Source organism: Zootoca vivipara, chromosome 15 (genome assembly GCF_965207765.1).
Source record: "Zootoca vivipara chromosome 15, rZooViv2.hap1.1, whole genome shotgun sequence".
Taxonomy (NCBI): domain Eukaryota; kingdom Metazoa; phylum Chordata; class Lepidosauria; order Squamata; family Lacertidae; genus Zootoca; species Zootoca vivipara.
Window position 1 is genome coordinate 20,977,780 of NC_142598.1, and position 23,171 is coordinate 21,000,950.

At 43.3% G+C, this 23,171-nt stretch overlaps 2 protein-coding genes across 7 annotated transcripts in view; one reads left to right on the forward strand and one right to left on the reverse strand.

Annotated features, from left to right (window-relative positions):
• Positions 1–26: 26 nt before the first annotated feature.
• On the forward strand, positions 27–16,056 carry ERI1 (exoribonuclease 1). 4 transcript variants are annotated; one of them, XM_088658868.1, is made up of 8 exons: positions 33–374; positions 1,058–1,112; positions 8,307–8,490; positions 9,616–9,826; positions 10,994–11,077; positions 12,104–12,213; positions 13,168–13,282; positions 14,850–16,056. In XM_088658868.1, the coding sequence occupies exons 2-8, from the start codon at positions 1,091–1,093 to the stop codon at positions 15,087–15,089; spliced, it is 966 nt and encodes a 321-aa protein (XP_088514994.1). In that variant the 5' UTR covers positions 33–374; positions 1,058–1,090; the 3' UTR covers positions 15,090–16,056. The 4 variants fall into 4 exon arrangements, with proteins under 4 accessions (XP_088514995.1, XP_088514994.1, XP_088514996.1 ...); XM_088658870.1 differs by lacking the exon at positions 1,058–1,112 and having other exon boundaries at positions 269–374; XM_035140533.3 differs by lacking the exons at positions 33–374; positions 1,058–1,112 and adding an exon at positions 6,266–6,383.
• The window catches only part of PPP1R3B (protein phosphatase 1 regulatory subunit 3B), a 73,993-nt gene continuing 66,409 nt past the window's right edge, over positions 15,588–23,171 (reverse strand). For 2 of the 3 annotated variants that reach the window (XR_015947337.1, XR_015947339.1), the window contains exon 3: positions 15,588–22,073. The gene's annotated coding sequence lies outside the window, so the exon portion shown is untranslated. The remainder of the gene's footprint in view (positions 22,074–23,171) is intronic. The other variant, XR_015947338.1, reaches the window with a different exon arrangement.

A 23,171-nucleotide genomic window follows, 5' to 3' on the forward strand; every position in this document is an offset into this window, starting at 1 on the left:
TTGAAAAATGCTTGCTGTGTGTGTGTGTTGCTTGCAAGCGAGTCACTGTTTCCTTGGCTACCACAACAAACGAGGCCACAGGCAGGCACTGGAGCCAGAAGAAAGATAAGCTCTGAACTCTACTTGGCAATTCCAAAGTGTGCGGAAAGAGCAACAGGGACAAAAAGTGGAAAACGGCAAGGTATTTTGTATGGGCAGATCTAGCGGAGACATTTCTGTTTCTTTACCATCTCCAATGAGGAAACCATGCCTATTTCTTCAGGGGCCCAGGGACAGGTTGGATTTGGAGTCGACACATCCATTCAATGGCATCCCAAAGGAGATCAAAAACTCTCTAGGCCACTATATTTCAAGGTCGACTCCTATCGCCAGAGGTAAGCGGTCTGCTTGTTGTGCCTAGGAAATATTTCGCCCCAGACAAAAATGGCACTTGGTTAAAAATTGCTTTGAAATGAGTGTCTTGATGAATAAGTTGCTGTCATTATGAAGTACCTAAATATTTATAGGTGCTGTACGGAAATTAAAGGACAGGACAGTCCTTGCCTGCAGGTACTCAATCTAAAAGTCAAGGAGAGACTAGAGGAGACAATAAGAGGGAAGTAAACGAGTCCAGGCACTAATTATTGAAGTTGCATCATCTCAGCAGTGTCATCTGTCCTGGACATGTGGGCCTCCCTCTCTTTTAACCACACACATCAGTCCTTGCTAGTTTCCTGACTGGTGGCTTCTCCTCAGTTCTGCAATCCCAGAGCAACTGGCAGCTGGAACCCAGTGTACTTTCTGGCAAGGAAGGGAGAAGGGCGTTCCTTGCATTTGCTCTTTATCTAGCCTACGGATGGGGCCATGTTGGTCTCCATATTGCCACAATGTTCTCCTTTGAGAGCCAGGGTGCCGTCTCTTGGTCCTCAGGTTGGTGGCAGAGCCCATGATGCCCTTCCCTTCCGTTCAGAGAGTGGTGCCACACCAAGTTACCACTGCTGTAGAATGTACAGAGCAAAACTAGGACAACAAGGCATTAAATTACAAAATCTATGCTCCGTGTTCACGTTTTCTGCAGATACTTACGCTGCCACCCTGAAGCCAAAATCAGATGTTTCACCCAGCACTCGGAAGTAAGTGGCGCTCTTTGAGAAGAAAAATGATTGGTTCACATTTGCTTTGAAAACCCTTTATTATAAATGTTAAGAAGTACAGTGATGCATGAGCGATTCTCCATACCCAGAATGTGCTGCATTGCTTGCCCTCTGGTGGCAAGAAGGGGGGAAATATTAAGCGCAGGAAGTGGCCTGAATATGCTCGTTTTAAAATGTACAGCACATAAATTGTTTCAGACTCTCTTTGCATTCCACAGCCATTTCACCTATGTTTATACTTCCTCTCTCTTTCTCTGTTTAATATTTCATACACACAGTGGCGTAGTAATGGGGGGGTGGGGGGCACCGCCCCGGGCAGCCGGCTGGGCAGGGGGCAGCAGGCTGGACGGGGCTGACCACCTCCAATGGCCGCTGCTGCTGCGCAATGAGGCCTCCGCCATCGAGGAGAAGCCCCGATGCAAGCGAGACTGCCTCACTCCGCGGCTTGCTCGCGGGGTTTGCCGCAGCACATGCCTCCTGTGCACACATGCGTTGCGACACATGTGTGCAACGGGCTTGCCACCCCGGGCAGCCAGGCGGCTAGCTACGCCACTGCATACATACATCTTCCAACTGAGGATAACACTTAATCAATCTGATGAAGCAAAGTGAACACACAGACACACAACACAGGCCAGTTTCTAATTTAAGATTACTGCTCTCCCCACCCATTGCTAGATTGTTGTTATCTAGTTAATGCACTAAAGTGGGGGTCCTCAGGCCCAGGAGCCAAACATGACCCTAAATATTATCCTCGGGCCATGCCCCATTTCCCCATATCTTAATACCTTTTCTCCCCATAAGGCCCAACCACCCATTTCTGTACTTGTTGACCTGATTCCATGTCCTCCTTGGGTGCTTTTACCTGGCTGGAATGCGTCTTATATGTGACGTAACGCCTCTTGTTAGCCTGGAGGATTTTTGTGAGTATGTGTGTTCATGCAAAGGTAAAGGTAAAGGGACCCCTGACCATTAGATCCAGTCGTGACCGACTCTGGGATTGCGCGCTCATCTCGCATTATTGGCCGAGGGAGCCGGCGTATAGCTTCCAGGTCATGTGGCCGGCATGACAAAGCCACTTCTGCCGAACCAGAGCAGCACATGGAAACGCCGTTTACCTTCCCGCTGTAGCGGTTCCTATTTATCTACTTGCATTTTGACATGCTTTCGAACTGCTAGGTTGGCAGGAGCTGGGACCGAGCAACGGGAGCTCACCCCGTCACAGGGATTCGAACCGCCGACCTTCTGATCAGCAAGCCCTAAGCTCAGTGGTTTAACCACAGCGCCACCTGGGTCCCCATGCACATGTGTGTTCATGCACATATGCATAAAAACCTCTGGCTTTTGCATGGCTAGAATTAGATCCTACTTCTCAGTTCTGTTGCCTCTGACCCCAGCCACCACTGGCAGAAGGTAACCCACAAGGGAATGTAACCCCCTGAGCTGAGAAACACTCCCTATCGTGTTTTAGCTCTGCCTTACAATTCCTATTCTTTGACCACTTTATCTTTTATTTACTCTTATTACGTTGTACATTACTTTGGGAGGACCAATTGGCCCATGGTGACCTCACTGAAGGCTGAATCTCAAAGTTGATGTGGCAAAAACTTTCTTTTTATAGGACACATTTTGGTGAGACAAGGTGGTGACACAAAAACCTTTTGTAATAGCAAGGCACCTGCAGGAGCAGCCAGTAATGCATATTTACATACGGTAAATCTGAAAATGGAAGGATGTGTGGAACCTTGACTAGTCAGAGAAAGCACCTCTTGAAATCACAGCAAGAAACCTGCATATTATTTTTAAAATTAAAACATTTTGGAGGGGCCCTTGGGGAATCACAAAAAAAAAACTGTCATCATGGTGTCACAACAGGGGACCTATAGAAGCAGTCAATATCTTAAACAAACAAACAAACAAACCTGAAAGATCCTTTTAAATTAGGAGAAAGGACTTGGAGGCCAGAAAACACCCCAAGGGAGTCAGATACGGTTCACATGCTGTGACTTAGCCACTACATTTTAACACACTGGTTTTCCTTAAGGATTTTTACAATGCAGGCACAAAGCCACAGCCTGCCTGCAGGAAACCACTTTCTCCAAAGGAACTATCAAAAGGAGGTGAGCATCATTGATATATTAAGAAAAATACCTACATTCACCCACTTATTCAAAGCAGCCTTCCAATTGCTAGAGGATGTTAATGTCCAGCAATGCAAAAATTCTTGGTTGATAAATACCAACATGGTAACATGCACATTTACCGGTACAGTATTTAAATTTTATGGATCTGTTAGAGCAGATCAATGGACACTTTTATTAGTTTTCAAGGAAGTCATAACAAATTATGTAACTTATTAACAGGTGAAAAGACAGTGGGGGAAAAATCATCCAGAATGCGCAGCACCCCAGAGTGGAAACGGTTTAACCATTCCAGCTACCAAAAGTACATTGCTTACCAGTGGAAAAACCGAAGACACAAGCTGCAGAAGGAAAGATGGCATTTCCAGATTCTCTCTTTGTACCCTACTATAATCTTATGAGAATATCATGAAATAGAAACTATATTTGATATTACATTTATTTAAAATGGAGATAAAAAAGAAGTCATACTTCGAAAGCTCTCCTAGATAGCTATATGTTTTCTGAAGTTTGTATGCTAGGGTTACCAGATGTCCCTATTTCCCAGGGACAGTCCCTGGATTTGCAAATCTGTCCCCAGACAAATTCCGTCCCGAAATGTCCTCAGATTTGCAAATCTGTCTCCGGAAAATGTGCCAGTGGCAGGCTCAGCAGCCCGGAGCCAGCCTGGTAGTGCAGTTGGCTCTGGCTGGCCATGTTTCTTCTCCGGAAGTCCCCATATTATGTGTCTTGTGCGCAACACATCATATGGGGACTTCTGGAGAGGAAAAGAGGAGACTCTTGAGAGTCCCATGGACTGCAAGAAGATCAAACCTATCCATTCTTAAGGAAATCAGCCCTGAGTGCTCCCTGGAAGGACAGATCGTGAAGCTGAGGCTCCAATACTTTGGCCACCTCATGAGAAGAGAAGAATCCTTGGAAAAGACCCTGATGTTGGGAAAGATTGAGGGCACTAGGAGAAGGGGACGACAGAGGACAAGATGGTTGGAAAGTGTTCTCGAAGCTACGAACATGAGTTTGACCAAACTGCGGGAGGCAGTGCAAGACAGGAGTGCCTGGCGTGCTCTGGTCCATGGGGTCACGAAGAGTCGGACACGACTAAACGACTAAACAACAACAACAAAGGAGAGGAAAAATGACAGGCACCGCCATGGGCGTACCCAGGATCAAAACTAGGGGGGGCAAGGGGAGGGGCCAAGGCACGGAAGGGGAGGGGCCACAAAGTGGGCGGGAACGGCGAACTCGTGCTCCGCCGGGCTGTGCCCCTCCCTAGAAGCAGGGCTGGTGGGCGGAGGCGGAGCCCAGCCCAGTGGAGCGCGAGTTCAGCGTTCCCGCCCGCCGCGCTCTCTGGTTCCCCGCCGCGCTTGGCCTTGCCAGAGGGCGCGACGGGGAGCTGGAGGGAGGGCGCAGCGCGGCGCGCGGGAATGGCGAACTCGCGCTCCGCCGGGCTGTGCCCCTCCCTAGAAGCAGGGCTGGTGGGCGGAGGCGGAGCCCAGCCCAGCGGAGCGCGAGTTCGGCGTTCCCGCCCACCGCACTGCACTCCCTGGTTCCCCGCCGCGCTTGGCCTTGCCTGAGGGCGCGGCGGGGAGCTGGAGGGAGGGTGCGGTGCGGCGCGGCGGGAATGGCGAACTCGCGCTCCGCCGGGCTGTGCTCCGCCTCTGCCCACCAGCCCTGCTTCTAGAGTAGGGCAGCTGCCCTAACTTGCCCCGTGGTGGGTACGCCCTTGGGCACCGCGGCAGCGAGCAGCTCCTGAAGCCAGCCAGAGCCAACTGCGCTACCACGCTGGCTCCAGGCTGCTGACTGCCGCTGCCGCCACCACTGCCAAAGGGGAACCGAGGACGTCCGGTGGTACAGATCTCCTTCCCCCTTCTCCCTTTGTTTTGACTGATGGAGGAGGCTCAGGAGTCATAGGCGGGTGGCCGTTGCCCAGCTTTAAAAACAAACAAACCTGTGCATTTGTTTCACACCTTGCCTGGCAGAGAAACCCTGCCTTGTACCCCTCCTGGGCAACGGCTGCCCGACTGCAACTCCTGAGCCTCCCCTGATCTGTCAAAACAAAGGGGTAAGGGGTCAGGAGATCATGGAAGGCCTGGGAGTCACGGGTGGGCAGCTGCGCCATTGCCCAGTTTTTTTAAAATAAAAAAACCTGTGCATTTATATTTCACAGGGTGCAGAAGGGCTTTGCACCTTTATACAATATGCATGTGTGCTTGGACCCAGGGTATTTTGCCTCACCATCCCCACTACTGACTCCCTGTTGCTACTCAGCTTCAAAAAAACAAGACCCTATTTTGTGTAACGATATTGTACACAAAAGATCATCAATTTGCGTGGACAGCATGACAGTACTAGAGGAGTATTGACATCACATAAGAAATGTAAACGAACAGTTCTGCTTGGTCTTCATACTTGCTGTAATTAAGGATTTTGGACACCAAGTTTTGGAAAGGAATAAATAAAGGTATATTCGAGATATATATATATATTAATGGATATTTTCGTATTATTGATATTGTCATTGATATGTTATTATTTTGCACCCTGTGAAGGAGAACTGCCTGCATCACCCTAAACCCGAACCCGGGCAGAGGGCGGAGCAAAGCAGGAGTCTGAGCGAGGAAGGGCCACGCCCCCTGAGGTTGAGGCGTATTGCCTAAAAACACTGAGAGCGGGAGTTCTCCACGTGACACTTGACGGGCCGCGGATTGGAGGAGGAGCCGCCAAACAGACGCGTTCTGTTCTGAAATGGGCGGGAGGAAAAGAGGCGGGGCGCCGGACAAAGACGCGCGGCGGCGGCGCACTTCCTCCTCCAGGCCCTCTCAGTCTAGAGCGGAGGGGCGTTCCTCTCCTAGGTCCCGCCTACGCGTCAATCTTCAGGTTCGGGTGGGTGGAGCCGTGCGGACAGAGGCTATCCGGCTAGCTTGCGTCACTTATCCCGCCCCCTTGTGCTGTTGTGTGTCTATGGGAGGCTGCTGCTGCTTTTGATATTCTGTGGACTGCCGCGCAACAGCGGAAGAGAAGGGAGCGGCGGAACGGGGACGTGCAGACGTCGCAGCAGCAGGCGCTAGCGCAAGAAGAGAACGGAGGAGTGACAGACGCCGGCTTGCGGGTGAGCCTTGCCGCGGAGAAGCTTCAGAATGGGAATCGGCCGCCCGCCCGGCCGCCCGCCCAGCGTGGCGTCATTGGTCCAGCTCGCGCGTGGCGCCCGGCGAAAGTCACGTGAGGCGGCATTAGCCGTTTGAAGGAGGAATGGCGCTGGCGCGCGAGGGGGGAGGGGAGAACAGTCCTGTGTAACGGTCTCAAATCACCACCACCCTGGGCCAAGCTGTTGGTGTTTCACATTATTATTACTATTACTACTGTAATCATTATTATTATCTTTTAAGCTTCTAGAGCGGTTCACAACATAAAAATACAATAGGAAAACCCCCACACAAAATAGATAATAAAAACAAACCAATAACTCCCCCCCCCGCTCCCACAACACATTTGAAAGGGTTGTGCTTCCATAATACTCCTGAGAGCAGCGCCGTTATGAAGTCAGCCAAAATGCCACAGCATATCACGCAAGGTTTCGGGTTCTCCAGAGCGCCTCGTCAGGCTGGGGAGTAAACAAATATGCAGTGAAGTGGGTGGAGCAGCGTGCATGTTTATTGTAGATTCTGGTGCTGCTTGTGTGTGGCAAGGGTTGTTGTTTTTTTGGTAGCATCCACACACGGAGACACCAATTTAATCCGTATTTGCTGTTTCCAAGTTTTGTTTTGTTTTTTAAATGAATGGATTTTCCATGAAACGAATCCGAATTAAATGTGGAAATAATGTGGGATTTTGGTGACTTTGATCTTGCAAGAGTCTTAAAATATGTGTCACAGAGCAATAGATAGTCAAATGTCAAATTTGACATTGACATTTGACTATGTTGCTTTGTGCCACACACAAACCTACTATGTAGGTTTTATATTGCATCAAAGCCTTTTATTTATTACTATTTATTTATTTCATAAAATCTATACAAAACTTGATAATAAAAACCAACAATTCAAAGCTCTTTACAGAATGGGTTGTCTCAAGATGTTGGTGTACCTCTAAGCATTTTTAACAATATGGGGTAAAGCCTTGCACCCCTTGGACAAAGATCAGAGTAGAAAATGTGGGGGGAGGGGAGATCTAAATAAGATGTATGGCACAGGTACAAAGTAAAGGAATGCAGCAATATTATTCATATAGGAAATGGATATTTCATCATGAACCTAAAGCACTTAATGCATTATCTGTCTCAACAGTAACACTAATTCTGTGTAGAATGAAATAGATTTGAGACCAGAAGATGAATATAAAGGGTATTTGACTTATTTATCATATACATAGACTGCCCTTCAGCCAAAGTTCCCAGGACGGCATTCAGTTTATACTAAAATACATAATAAAATATTAATATATTCTAGAAATTATGATAATATAGAAATAGCCAGCAGCAGGACAATACAACTTACAGTATTGCATTTAAATCGCTTCAGGATGCCTCATGGGAAGCTATTCATAAGTAAAATAATGGCGATTTATCCCTCAAAAGCCAGCTGGAGCAGGTTCAGCTAGTCGTGAAAATATATTGATGGAATAAGAGGTATCTACTAGAAAGAAATTCAACAGTTCGGATACTGTGACCAAGAAGGTTCTGCTATGATATTGTGGCACCAGCCACAGTAGAACTATCAGCAAGAACTCCCCAGCAGATCTCAGACCATTGACTGGCAGACTAAATCAGACCCATAAAGCAATATTGACCATGATTTCATTCATTAAAAAAAATGATTTCAAAAGTTATATATGTATGAGGGGGAGAGAGAGGTTCCAGACTATTACAACTCTGGGGTTTTCTTTATATAATGCCTCAGATCAGGTATAAAGTGTTATTAGTTTAGATATAGATCAGCAAATCAGCAGGTATGTGTTGAATAAAATACTTATTTTAAGCTTTGGAAGTTGAGGTCGATTGATATAAACCTGATTGTCTTGTATCATTATTACATAGCCTTCCAGAGTAAGCAGCATCATATATTTTATTGTCAAGAAAAGAATAAAAAGAAAACCATGTCTGGTTCAAGTGACTTCAGTGACCCAGTTTACAAAGAGATTTCTCTGACGAATGGCCATATCAACAGAATGAGCAGAGATGAACTTAGAGCTAAACTTGCTGAATTCAAGCTTGACACCAGGTAAGCATTTGTCAGGTGTTTGTCTTCTTTGAGGATACGTATGCATTTCTGCTTTCTTATGTAAATAATAATAATAATAATAATTTTATTATTCATATGACTTTCATCTGACTGGGTTGCCCTAGGCATGGCCAATATGGGTGGCTTCTAACAAAAAACAGTCAGACCTTGGCTCCCAAACACCTTGGGAGTTGAATGTTCTGGCTCCCGAACAATTGAAAACTGGAAGTGAGTGTTCTGGTTTTCAAACATTCTTTTGGAAGCTGGACATCTGATGGGGCTTCCGCAGCTTCCGATTGACTGCAGGAGCTTCCTGCAGCCAATCAGAGGCTTTGGTTTCCGAACATTTCGGAAGTTGAATGGACTTCCGGAACGGATTCCATTCGACTTCCGAGGTACGACTGTATTTAAAAACAAAATAAAACATCAACCATTAAAAAACTTCCCTGAGCAGGGCTGGAATGAGACCAGTATGGTCACCTATTATGGGTCCCTATTCTTACAAGCTTTTTACAGCCTGAAGAATAAGTGAAATTAGAGGGAAAGTTTGTCATTTGTTAGTTATTTAGAGTACTTTATAAATGGAATGGAACTGAAGAATTGGTTAATGAGCTATGATTAGTTGAAATAAACTTCTTAGCTGTGTACTACTTCTGTTTTGCGATTAATTCCTGTCCTATCATCTATCACTGCAGCTTGCCTGGATCTGCTTAAGCTTATATGAATTATGAATCAAATTATTATTATTATTTAAGTGTTTCCATTTCACTGCTGACTTCCTATGTAAAGAACTGGGGTAACTCTGAATAAGGTGGTCTTTCCATTTTCTAAGACATGCGATTTTTCTGATTCTTCTGGAGAGATTTTTGGACTTGCTTTAAACTGGTTATTCCTTTCTCAAGAGAAGACTGCACTGTAGGAGCAACTGCTTTGTGTGGCCTCTGGATCAGAACAGCTCATTATAATCCCTTTTAGGCACTAGCATTTACAAGAGGCAGGGCTAATGTTTGCAGAGGGAGCCAACCAACAAATAGACCAGGAGATGCTGCATTTCTGCACTCAGCACTGTGCTGAATAAACCTTAGGTGATGGTCAAGCACTGATATATATTTTTTCCTTTGGCAGAGGAGTGAAAGATGTTTTGAAAAAGAGACTGAAAAACTACTATAAGAAAGAAAAGTTAATGCAAAACCAGACTATGAATGCAGATAATTACTACGATTACATCTGTGTTATTGACTTTGAAGCAACTTGTGAAGAAGGAAATCCTCCTGAATCTACACATGAAATCATTGAATTTCCTATTGTCTTGTTAAACACTCGGACATTAGAAATTGTAAGTGACCCCGTTTCTTCTTACTTGTTTATGGGTAGCAAATATTAGATACAGTGTGTTTTGTAAAAGAGAATTTGGGCAATACAGTGGTACCTCTGGTTACAGACAGGATCCATTCCGGAGGCCTGGCCATATCCCGAAAAGTCCGTAACTGGAGGCGCCCTTCTGGGCATGCGCGCGGCGCGATTGAGCACTTATGCACACGCATGCAACGTGCAGATTGCTTCTGCATGCAGATCACTTCTGCGCATTTGCGTACGGCGAAAACTGGAAGTATACACTTCCAGGTTTGCCACATTCGCAACCCGAAGATTACGTACCCAGAGGGTTACATAACCCGAGGTACCACTGTATATCCTTTTCTTACGGATATCGTTTAACCTCTTACAAAGAACTTTTAGTTTGTGTTCAGCTTTCAGTTTAAAAGCATTTTTACAGGAATTTAAAAGTAATCATAGGTTTGTTCTTGCAACAAAGGTAACTAGAACCTTCAGAAGGAAAAGCAGTTTGGATAGGGGAAGAATGTTTTTTTAGTGGAAAAGCAGCCAGCAAGAAAAATGTTATCACACTGCCACTCCTATATTAAAAACTGCAGCATCCCGAGACTGCTTTTCATTTTTCAAAGATATGTTGAGCTTCATTATACATATATGTAACATAAGTTTGTCCTCGATAGTGCAAGAAATCACATCTGTACAAGTGTTCAGTGGCACTGATGGTGTGTCCATAGTTCTTTAGCAGCTACTGCAGGCATCCTCAAACTGCGGTCTTCCAGATGTTTTGGCCTACAACTCCCATGATCCCTAGCTAACAGGACCAGTGGTCAGGGATTATGGGAATTGTAGTCCAAAACACCTGGAGGGCCGAAGTTTGGGGGTGCCTGAGCTACTGTATGTTAAAAAGGTCTCAGCACTACGTATCTGCTGGCAAAGATACCCAAAGTGGAAGCTGTGAGAATGTCCCTGTCCATAAGAATACGAGTGTCGGATTTTCTCTTTCATAAAATGTTGCCATTTCACTGCTTGTGTTCAAATATAAAAAAGCTTGGATGTTGACTGCTTGCATGCTAGTTAATACCTTAATTATTACTCTTTTCTTCTAAAACATTATACATTTTCTGTGATTCTTCTGCATTGTTGCCAAGTGAACTATGTTTTAATATTATAGGAGGACACATTTCAACAGTATGTGAAACCAGAGATTAATCCTCACCTTTCAGAATTCTGCATTAATTTGACAGGAATCTCTCAGGTAACATTCTCTGCAGCTGACCACAGTTATGAGTGTAAATGAAGCAAGTGCTTGTTAAAGAATAATAGTTTTGGCTCCTAGTTCCAAGTATATTTACTGTATTGGGTATGTTGATGATTAAGTGTGCTTAGGACAGCAATGTCCCCCTTCCTTTCCTCTTTCCAGATTAACATTTCTAAAATCAATATTTCAAGTTCATTAGTTATGTTCTGTGTCTGTGATTTTCAGCCTGTGTTCTTAGGATTCCTGAAGCTCCTTCAGGGGTTTTCTCAATAAGATCATTGATGGAAGATAGGATTCCCTAAAAGGTAGCTTGAATGATATTGTATCGTTCTGAATTTTCCCACAAAATGTGGTGGAAACTGTCCCTGGATGGTGTTCAGAATATTCTAGACTGTGCTCCCAGTTTGAGTGGAGCAATTTTAACCATAGAGTGCAGCCTAGAATGTGCCTCAAATAAGAGTTAATCAGCAGGTGTATAATGGTTTCTAGGCAGACAAACAGAGGTTTAAAAGAAAGTTAAAGAGCATTGTTCTGGGAGATAAAAAGGAAAATGTATTGCTCCAGCTATAAGCAGATGTATTCAGATTGTGCTACTATTGTGCTACTATTTTAAATTCTAATTCTAAATTCTTATGTTGATGGATTGATTTAAAGTTTGTTTTTCCAGTATAAGTGTTAGGAATGCAGATCCATCTAATGTCAGTCTGTTGTGCAGGGAGTGGTTGAAAGTATTAGTTGTTGTTTAGTCGTGTCCGACTCTTCATTACCCCATGGACCAGAGCACGCCAGGCACTCCTGTCTTCCACTGCCTCCCGCAGTTTGGTCACTGAATGTAAAAGAAAACAATAACATTTTTAGTTACGTTTTGTTTTTTGGAAATCTGTTGTAGACTTTCTAGTCAGCTTTTAAAGATTTGTCTTATCTGAGTCCCAATTTGTGTTAATCTTGCTTTTCACAGTTTCTTGCACAATATATTGTACAATATTTTTATTTTTGCTCATCGCTGGTGTTACATATTTTCAGGACCTTGTAGATAAAGCAGATGAATTTCCAAAGGTTCTGCAACATGCTGTGGACTGGATGAAACAGAAAGAACTGGGAAGCAAATATAGCTATTCCATATTAACAGATGGGTATGTATTGAGTTGCTTAAAAATAATATTTTTAGCATTGCAAAACCAGTAATTTCCAATCAAGAAACATATATTGTAAAAATTAAGCCAAATTGATAATCTTAACTTTGTACTATTTTTTATGTTGCATCTTTGGAATTTTTCAGGTAACTGAAGCTATTTTTGCATTTTTATCTGAATAGCATGCCATGATGGATAGTTCTATAAAAGGACTCCCATACAAAGTTGAATTCGGTGGGGATAATATGTGTAACTATTTCAAGCTTGTTAGTATTCATATGTAAGTATGAATCCACGTGGTTCTTACAGCTAGTGTGCTGGTTGCAACCATGTTCCATTATGTTCCTATCCATATCCATATCCAGAATTATGTTCCTACCCATAAATAGGATAGCAAAAAACCAAAAAACTTCTGCATAAAAGTTGCAATTTTGCTATTTGAGTACCACCTCTTTAATTCTAACAAGGCTGATTCTATATAAAATAATGTAAAACACCATTGCACAGTTACAGAAACAAAGTTAATTAATACACTGACAGAAATTTTAAAAATCCAGCCGAGTCACATAAAACATCAGCACATGAATGCAAATTTTTATCTCACTGTTAAATTAAAAGATCAGGCAAATAGAACTGTTTTTACCTGGCCTCAAAACTCATTGGTTAAAATGAGTTTTGCCAGTGCAAGGATTTATCCTTGTGCAGTGGAATCCTCTCCCTCTCCTCCCCCTGCATACCCACTAAATCTGTTCTAGGGGTTTCCCCAACCTTCTATAAAAGGAAAGGGGAGAAGACCGGTTGCCACCTGTCCAGCCTCCGAAGGTGGGGGTGCCCAGAAAATGACCTCCATGTAATCAGAGACACAAGGGAGATCCTCATGTGTTAGTCCTATTAGCATGAAAGGGACACCTAACTCACTCTTAAGATACTATGCATATTTTTTCTTTTTTTAAGATCTTGGGATATGAGTAAATTTTTGAATATTCAGTGTCGCATTAGCCGTCTGAAATATCCTTCTTTTGCTAAGAAGTGGATCAATATTCGCAAATCCTATGGGAACTTCTACAAGGTTTGTGTCTCTCACATTGCCTGAAACTCAGTGCTAGGTATTTAAAATTTAAGTATACTGTAGACTTATATTATCAATATGATCTGTTAAAGCTAGAGACATACATCATTTCTTGTTTAGAGAATCGAAGTTTGTTTAAAAGAGGGAGCATTCCTTGCAGGTTTTTTGTTTCTTTGTTTTATCTCTTTCTAGATAATGCTGCCTGTAGGGATAACACTTGTTTCCTGTAATGATGATGCTTTGTGTTTTCAATACTTATTTTTTCCTCTCTGCAAAAACAAAAATATGCCTTTTTCAGTATTATTGCTAGGAAGCATTTTATGTTCTTACGCTCTAAACGTAAGTTTATTACTTTCTCAGAAAATAAAACCCAAATTTTTATCTCCATCGCTTCAAAATTTGTGGGAATGTATACATCAAGTCCTAGCTGGCTAGAACTTAGTTTAGTCAAAGCTCTGTTCCAGAGTTCCAGATGAGGCATACCTCTGGTCAAACCATTAGCAAACGGCAACCCAGCCTGTAACTGTTGCCTACTGTGTTTAGCTCTTCTAAATTGGTTGAGAAGGGTATAATCTTCATTATTTTGGGTTGTATCGATGTTAGTCATACCCAGAGTAGACCCATTGAAATGAATGCAAATGTCTGATCTAGGCCTATTATCTTCAGTTGGTCTACTATCAATAGAATTTAGTTGCATATAACCCTTTGTTTGCTGTGCCTCTGTGACTGGGCTAAACTTGGGTTGCTTAAGAGCAGTGTTTGACAGGAGCATTCCTAGGTTGCAGCAGAGATGAGGCATGAGGTGTTCCAACTTGGCTGCAGACGGTGTAGGGTAGACGATGAAGAGGCTGCCAAGAACTGACTGATTCCAGGGGTGGGGTAGGGGTAGCCGTCCTTTAATGCCCATCAGCCCCAGCCAGCATGACCCTGTTGTCTTAACAACTGGGGGGTACAGGTTCCCCATCCCTGTGCTAGTGCTTTCATCCCTTCTTGAAGTTTCATCGGTGTGGCTCAGGCACATGAAGAGAGAAGTCTCTGGCTGGAAGTGTGAGGAATGAAGAGGCCTCTGAAACAGATTGTAACAATACGCATCACCTATGATCCAGCCTGGTGAAGGGACAGGCTAGAAATGAGAAACACTGTATTGTTCAGCTTGCTATTTAAGACTGTGAAATCTTACTTGTGCACCATCTGGTGTTATCTTCTGTCCAGTGAGGAGACTGATGCCCTTATTCTTGTTGCATGTGGCTAAGGTACTTTTAAAATGGGACTGCTCAGTAGCATGAAGATTTCCCTTTTCTCCCATAAATTTTTACTTAAAAGCTTTTGACATCTTTTTATTACTTGCTCCTTGTAAATTGATGCTCACCCTGTGTGTTCATTTACTGGCTTTTTCTACTACATTGTTTTGGATTGTTTTAACATTGTATGTCACATGTAGGTTGTGGCATTAAGCAACTGAACAGTGTAAAAACAGCAACAACAATAATAATAATGCAGGTGGCTGTATATATTGGTTCCCTTTCCTACCTCCTCCTACTTTAGTATCTTTTATTTCCTTTATCAGGTTCCCAGAAGCCAAATTAGACTTTCAACCATGCTTGAAAAGCTGGGAATGGACTATGATGGACGGCCTCACAGTGGGCTTGATGACTCTAAGAACATTGCGCGCATAGCAATTCGTATGCTTCAAGATGGTTGTGAGCTTCGGGTGAATGAAAGATTGCATGGCGGGCTGTTACTGACTGTCTCCTCCACTGTCCCAATAGAGGGAGCTCCTGTACCACTAATGCCAAGTTTACGATAAAAACTAAACATTGAATTACATTGCATTGAGGACCATACCCAAGAACGCTAGGACTTCAAAAGACTTCCAAGGAGCTTAAAAACTGGTATCTGTTTCCCAGTTTAACAACTCACTGGAATTTACAGTTTGTCACAAAACCACTAGTGTTAATGTTGGGTTGTGTTTATGGCCGCCTCGGGTTGGTTGTGCTAGGTTTGGTAGTTAAGATAGCTTTCTGTAAAATGTAAAGTCAAAACTAGAAACATAGAATTGAGTCCACAGGTGTTACACCGTTCTTTGCTCCTTCAGTATGAAATAGATAATTGCAACACTGTTGAACAACACCTTTGAATGTGCTGTATCTCTTTTGTAGCATACAAGGATCTCCTTGACTTTGTGAAACAGTGGCCAAATCGACTTTACCTTCTGCTCATATTTCATAACTTACCTGTTACTTTTTGCAAATCTTGCTCCAGGAGAGGGAAATTCAGTTTTTAAGTTTGCCCGGCTTTAGCCCAACTAATAGCAATTTCATACAGTAATAACAAACATTTTTTCTTTTTTGTATTCAGAAATGTTTAGGCCTTTAATTGGCCAAAATTAAGCGCCTTAAATTGTTGACTTTGGCATGTGCATAATGCTCTCCCATTTAAATAAGTGGAACTCGAAAGGGCTTGATTTTGGCTGGAATATGTTTCTGTTTATTTTTCTTCCTTCCATTATGAATGAAATAGTTTGGTTTGATTACTCGACCATTCTACCTCTGTTGTAAAAGGATTAGTGGAGAAGCTTATTTCCATAATATTTTACAGTAATAAGATTTGGATTTCATGTGATTATTGTATAAGTTTATTTCTATGACCAAAGACAAACTCTTACATATATAACTATGCCAAACAGCCTGCAAAGTGTATAAAGCTTTGTTTTGAAGTTGACATAAATACAAGTCCAGTTTCTATTGGTACATAAAATATTACAGAAAGGTGCACATCTTTTTTATCTTGTGTTGATGAGTGGATGCTTGTCTTTTGAACTATCCTCCCCTTCTCAAGTAACTCTGCTTTGCTTATATGCACGTTAATCTATTTTATCTTCAAAACAACCCAGAAAGAGTGTTTGAGTAGCTCAGATTTCATAAGGCTCTTCAGGGCTGAGCATGAATTCAAATCCAGATCTTCAGTTTCCAACACTTATCCATTCCCCTGCACTGGGTTTTTGGTTCTATGTGTAGATAAACTCACAATAATGTTTAACACTCTATGGTATTTGTTTAATAAGACCATCCAAAGCAAAAAAAAATACAGTAAGCCCGCAGCTTACATGGGGGTCACATTCCAGGGATAATGTCTAAAGCAAAGATTGTGTGTATTAAAAAAAAAATGGGTTCAATGGCAGATGGGATTGCCAAAGTCTTTTCCTAGATGCCCGCTCCTTTCTGCCTGCTAGCTAGCTAGCTAGCGATTGATTGATTGATTGATCGTTCGATCACCAAACACATAAAGCTAAATGTGCCTAAGTTAAACGTACATAAGTTGCAGGATCACTGTACACCAAAACAAAAGATAATGCATATCCTGTACAAAATATTACTGGGCTATAACTATCTCATTGTGCAAAATACATAACAGTCCTTAAATGAACTCTAAGCTAATCACAGTCAAAGTAATACCATAAATCCCGTATTTTTCCGTGTATAAGACACCCCATATCTTGGGGGACTAAATTTAAAGAAAATGAGGGGAGCTGGCCCAAAGTTGTTGAGCTTTTTTAGGGGTAATTGCATGCGTGCCATCACTCCAGCAGAGCCGTTGCTGAGGGCTGGCAAAATGGGCAGCCATTCCCCCTATGCCACTGTGGGCAGGAAACGGAGTACGAGCCACCAGCCAGCTGGCTGGCTGGCTGGCTGCAGATTCCCCTTCACACTGCTGCAGGAACCACTCCCTAGAGCCTGTGCCTCCTGCAGCGGCATGGGCCGGAGTTGCGTGCCCACCAACCTGCTGGCTGGCAGCGTGCAGCTCCCCCCCCCCCACTGTCCGTGTATAGGACGACCCCAGTTTTTTGACATGATTTTTGAGTCAAAAAACCTCATCTAATACACAGAAAAATATGGTACTCATCTTCTGCTATGAATTCATAGACAACAGAGTCTTGCGGCACCTTAAAGACTAACCCATTTTATTGTGGCATAAGCTGTCCTGGTTTGCAGTCCACTTCATGAGAGGCGTATGTTACCTTGAGTTGCAGTTCAAATATAATAGGTAACACTGACATTGGTAAGCCAATAAAATAAAAACCATCTCAAGCCGTAAAATAACTAAAGATGCACCACACTACCAGCTATTGACTTTTGATGTTGATAAATTGATTCAAAGAAGCTTGTCTCCTATTGCTGCAGCAAATATTTCTTCTCACATTACATTTCATGCCACAAAATGTGGTGAAGCCCTCTAGGTTAAATGGCTTTTAACGTGAGAGATAGACAAATTGGCTATTAGGCATGAGAAGGGGGACCAGCAACAAAATATAGTGTAGTGTTGTTTAGTGCTTTCTGATCCCCCCCCCATCCCATCATTAGCATCCCATTCCCACTAAGCATGCACAGTCCTCATTAGGCTGTTTCTGGGGTTTTCCCCACCAGGGTTTCTCCACCTTTTTAAAAAATACTTAACACCTCCCTCCTGTGCATGAATGGCATTGTTTTAGCTAGGATCAAACTCAGATAATGAATTCATTAATATAGAGGATAGCTACCGGTATTACATTTATGCCCTGTTTGTGGTCTTGGAAGCATCTAGTTGGCCACTGTGGAATGCTAGGCTAGACTTTTGATCTGCTCTAGCAAGACCCTTCTTATGTCCTTATGTTCTTATGTTTACAGCATAGAGCCCCTGATGTTCCCTTGAACATCTCATTCTTGCATGAAGGGGACTTACTTTTTTTCAAGTGAAGCATGGCAGCACACAGTGTTAAGGCAGGAGGAACAAGAGAACGGGACTGCCAACTGGCAATTATCAGACATTCCTAAGAAATCATGATGTTCAGGGTAAGCACAAAGTTCTCAAACTTCGGTAGACAAGGTAATAGACTGCCAATGTGGACACCTGCCTGCTGAATGTTTTATTAAGGTCCACAAATAATAACATACTGGAGATCCCGAGTCACAAGGTGGTTAGACTGGCCTCGAACAGGACCAGGGCCTTCTCAGTATTAGCCCCGACCTGGTGGAACGCGCTCTCTCAGGAGACTAGGGCCCAGGGGGAGTTGTCATCTTTTTGAAGGGCCTGCAAGACAGAGCTGTTCCGTTTGGCCTTTGGATTGACTCAGTCTGACCCCGGTGTTACCCTCCCCTAAGGCTTTATCCTACAGATATTTAAATGAGGTTGCACTTGTAGATTCCTAATTTTAAAATTGAATTTTAACATTGTATTTAACCTGTATTTTAAATGAATTGTTTCTTTTATGCTTGCTTTGATATTCTTGTTGTTAGCTGCCCTGAGCCCGGTCTTGACTGGGAAGGGCGGGGTATAAATAATAATAATAATATTATTATTATGGGATAAAGGCTAAAAAAAAGAATTTTTGCCCCAGGGTAGCCTTTATGTAATCTGTTGCAAAATTCTTATCTTTTGGGTTCTGATCCAGCCAAAGTTAAGCTTTTAAGTCCCACTGGCTTCAGTGAATTAGGGAATCTAGAAGGATACTAAAAATGCCTGGCTTTGTTGGGACTGTGTTCTAAATTTTCAATAGTCTAAAAACATGAGTCAATGGTCTCATTCACACCTCACTTAAAACTATAGTTTCAATTTAACTGTGATTTCAAGGTGAATGCCCATTGTGATGGTGTATGCTGCTGAAATTGCAGTCACTTTGTCCCCCCTCCACTCCTGCTGCTGCAGCACAAGGAGCTAAGTCATGGTTTGGTTTGGTTTGGTTTGGTTTGGTTTAGTATTATGTCTGAGCCCAGGCTCATGGTTTGTCAAGAACAAACCATGGTTACTGGTTGTGGTTTTATTACAAGCCCCATTTGTAATACCTCACACTAGTGCGGTAGCACCAGGAGTGGCCACAATTTTCTCCCTGTTCAGCAGCACATTACACAGTCACAATTACCGTGTTTCCCCTTTTTTAATACGTGGCCATAAAGTAAGCCATGGCAAGGTTTTTCTAGAAGTAAGAGAAGTAAGACGTACCCTGAAAGCAAGCCGCCATTGTTCCCGTCACCACCTCAGCTGCCAATGGTGCCGCCATTGTTCCCGTCGCCTCCTCAGCCCTTCATGCGTGCTCAGGGAGCCAGCGAACCAGTGAGAGGTGCGCGGGGGGGGACGTGCCTCTCGCTGAGTTCTGCACTGCCTGCTCAGTGCGCAGGGAGAGGGGTGGGAAAAAACCCCACCTCTTCCTGCCCCTCCTGTTGCTGGCACGCTGGGAGCCAGAGAGCAAGAGGTGAGGGGGGGAAAGAGATGACTGCAAGAGACGACAACTGAGCAGAGACTGAGGGAGCAAGAAGCAAGGAGATACCAGTAAAGACTGGTAAGAAAGAACCCCTTTATTACTGTATGCTCCAGAAGAAGAAGAAGACTTAATTTTAATTGAAGAAATGTAGATTGCTGTACCACACCATATTGACGCAATAAAAATAAGACATCCCACCGAAAATAAGCCACCCTGTGGTTTTTTGAGGGGAAAAAGTTATAAGACGGTGTCTTTAAAAAGGGGAAAGTAAGTCATAGTTGAGCTTAACTGGTTTTAAGTGATGAGCAAACCAGGCCATTGAGTCGCATCTCTAGGTCCAGGCACCAATCAGCTGAATGCACATCCCCATTGAAATGGCAGTTGCCATGTCCGCTGATCTGATGCACCTGTGGATGCAAATGAAGATGTGTAACTGGCACCATCACCAGTGGCCCATGACCCTAGCTTGAGCACGGCTTCTATTTCACTGTATTTTCTTTACGTGGGACTGTTTAAAACCCACTCCCTTTAAAGCTCTTCAGAAGTGTGGTTGCTTTTATGCTTATTTTGTCTCTTACCTGATTTATTTACTTTACCATTGCAGTAGCAAAGTCCTAGCCAAGTTACTCAATAGCCAGTGCACGCAAACAATCCCACTGAATACCATGTTCTGACCTCTATTACAAAATTAATAAAGTATGATTCACCACTGCTAATTTTAACTGCTGCTTCTTTGTTTTAAAGCATTCTAAACCATTTAATATTTTTTTAAAAAAACCTCGAAGCAGTATACAAAAATACAACATAAAAACAGTATAATAAAAACAGAGATGCATCATAATAAACAGTACAATGGCGTTAGGAAAAAAAACAGATATAAGTAAAGAATTCAATAATAATATGGTCCAATCTGATAGGTTGGGGGAGAATATGTCATTACAAGATGTCTGACACAATGCGTTGCAGATAGAAGGGCATTCCACAGTGCAGAGGCAATGAAACTGCCTGTTTTGGGTCACTGATATTCTGTAAGGCACAGTGCCACAAATAAAAAAATGTACACTATCCAGATCTAAATTGGCTTTAACCAATCCAGGGAAGAGAACCTTAAGTTATAGGAGCAAAACTGAAACCATTTCAGTGTTAGAAATTATTAGGAAAAGGGCTGAATATAAAACAGAAAGTATAATAAAGTCACTATGTTAGTTATGGTGCATATTCATGGAAGGGCTAATTAATCAGAAGCAATCTGTCTGCACAGGAAATCCTCCCAGGAAATCAGCATCTTAAAATCTACACTGTAGCCACACGCACTGCACGTATATTTTTCTCACCATGTCTGGGGAAGAAGACTGTGAAGATCATAAACTTGCCTAATATACCATAAATCACTTGCTTACATGAAACAGTAGTTGCGATGTTAATGCCCATTTGCCCAACTGAGAGACGTAACAAATTAAAACAATGGCTGCAGCAATACAGTGGCATTAATAACATTGGGAAGCAATAAACACATTGATATCTGCATCAACTTGGCAATTAAATGGTCATGCCACTTTGTCTAGGAAGTTTTCCTCCATGTCAGTTTGAAAGACTTTTTGTCCAGTGTCGAAAGCTAATATCCTAGTCCTGGAAGGGGGCTGCCATTTAACTGAGTACTGGTAACCTGCTTGGGGCTGTATGCCACGGAACAGCCAAATGTCACCTTATCCCAACCTTCCACTGTTTAGCAAACAGACACGGCTACCATGAGATTGTAGACTAATAGTAATGAGGAGAAAGGAGGGAGGCGGGCAGTTGCCCAATGAATCCATAACTTAAATCTGGATTTGATTGCAGTTTGCTACCAGCCTTTTCCCATCCTTCCCTCAGCTAAAGATCATATGCATGCATGCAAATAGGCTGACGAGCTAAAATCTGAGCTTGCTCTTGCCCTGCCAACTTGGTGATCTGAAAGATGGCATGATTGGAAAGGGAAGAGTCAGGGTGCCCCTGTCTTTCCCCCCATTTTTAATGGGCTCCACTGAGAGGCTAGAGCTCACACGCCATGTCCGTGGAAACCTTGGCTTGGCATCGCCAATATCCTCTGGTCGAGTTGCGGCTGTAAGTGAAATTTAATGAAGAAACAGACTCCCCTGAGAGAAATGAATGACTAGAGAAATAATATTGACAATAAAGTGATGGATATCAGACCACCACTACATGCATCTGCAGAGTGGCCACACTTTAAAACAAAATACTTGCCAGTAGCACGTGTGAAAAGGATCTAGGGGTCTTGGTGGACCACAAGCTTAACATGAGTCCACCGTGTGATGCAGCAGCAAAAGAAGCTAATGCTATTCTGGGCTGCATCAACAGAAGTATAGTTTCCAGGTAAAGAGAAGTAATACTGTAGTACCGCTCTATTCTACTTCAGTCAGACCATACCTGAAATACTGTTCTGGGCAGCACAATTTAAGAAGGATATGGGCAAGCTGGAGGAGGGCGACCAAGTTGATCAAGGGTCTGGAAACCAAGCCTTGTGAGGAACGGCTGAGAGGGCTGGGTATGTTTAGCCTGGAAAAGAGGAGATACGATATCCACCTTCAGATATCTAAAGAGCTGTCACATTGAAGATGGAGCAAGCTCGTTTTCTCCTGCTCTGGACAACCTTACTGCGGGGGCTAAGCTCCCATTGACCCCTGCTGTAGAGAGGCACAGCTCCCACTGGCCAGAGATCCTGCTGAGGATCTGATGTATTTCTCCATCCCACCAGGCAGGGCTCTGTGTGATATAAAGACCCTCCTTCCACATGCCTCTTTCCTATCATTTTGATGGACTACTTAATAAATAATCCCTTATTTTTTGTAGCTATGAGTTGCTTCCATCCGAAGTACAACAGGTGACCCGAGCAATAACCCTGCTTTCTTGAGAACTCTGCTGTATTCATATCTCTCTCTCCACGTGAGTTGTTGTTGTTGTTGTTGTTGTTGTTGTTGTTGTTGTTGTTGTTGTTGTTGTTGTTGTTGTTATACCCCACCCATCTGGCTAGGTTTCCTCAGCCACGCTCAGTGGCCTACAACACATATAAAAACATAGTAAAATGTCAGTCATTAAAAACTTCCTGATACAGGGCTGCCTTCAGATGTCTTCTAAAAGTTAAGTAGTTCTTTATCTTAAAGGCAGCGGAACGCAATTCAGTTTTGAAGAAGCCTCTGATTTGTGCACTTGGGTGACCTGCTTGCCTTGCCGAAATGAATGCTGTTGATTAACTTATTATTTGCCACCCTGGTCATGTTCTTGGTACTTTGCAACCTTCCAACACAAACATGCCGTTGTTGTACTTGGTGCCTGTTCCCAGACGGACAGCTGTTCCCTTAGCAGGTGCCACCATCAGCATTGGCCTCATTACCACTGCCTTTTTATTTACTGTCCCCCAGTGATGCCAAATTGCGGAAGACAGGAGTGCCTGGCGTGCTCTGGTCCATGGGGTCACGAAGAGTCGGACACAACTAAACAAAGTGATGCCAAAGAGGTGTGCCGTGGCTGTAATAGGCTGACTGGGAAGCCATGGTGGCAAGCTTCCAGCAGGAATCTGACAAATGCCTTAAGAAATTTTTCAGATACCAGGCTGTCAATCTGTCATACTTCAGCATCTCAGTCCACACACAATTT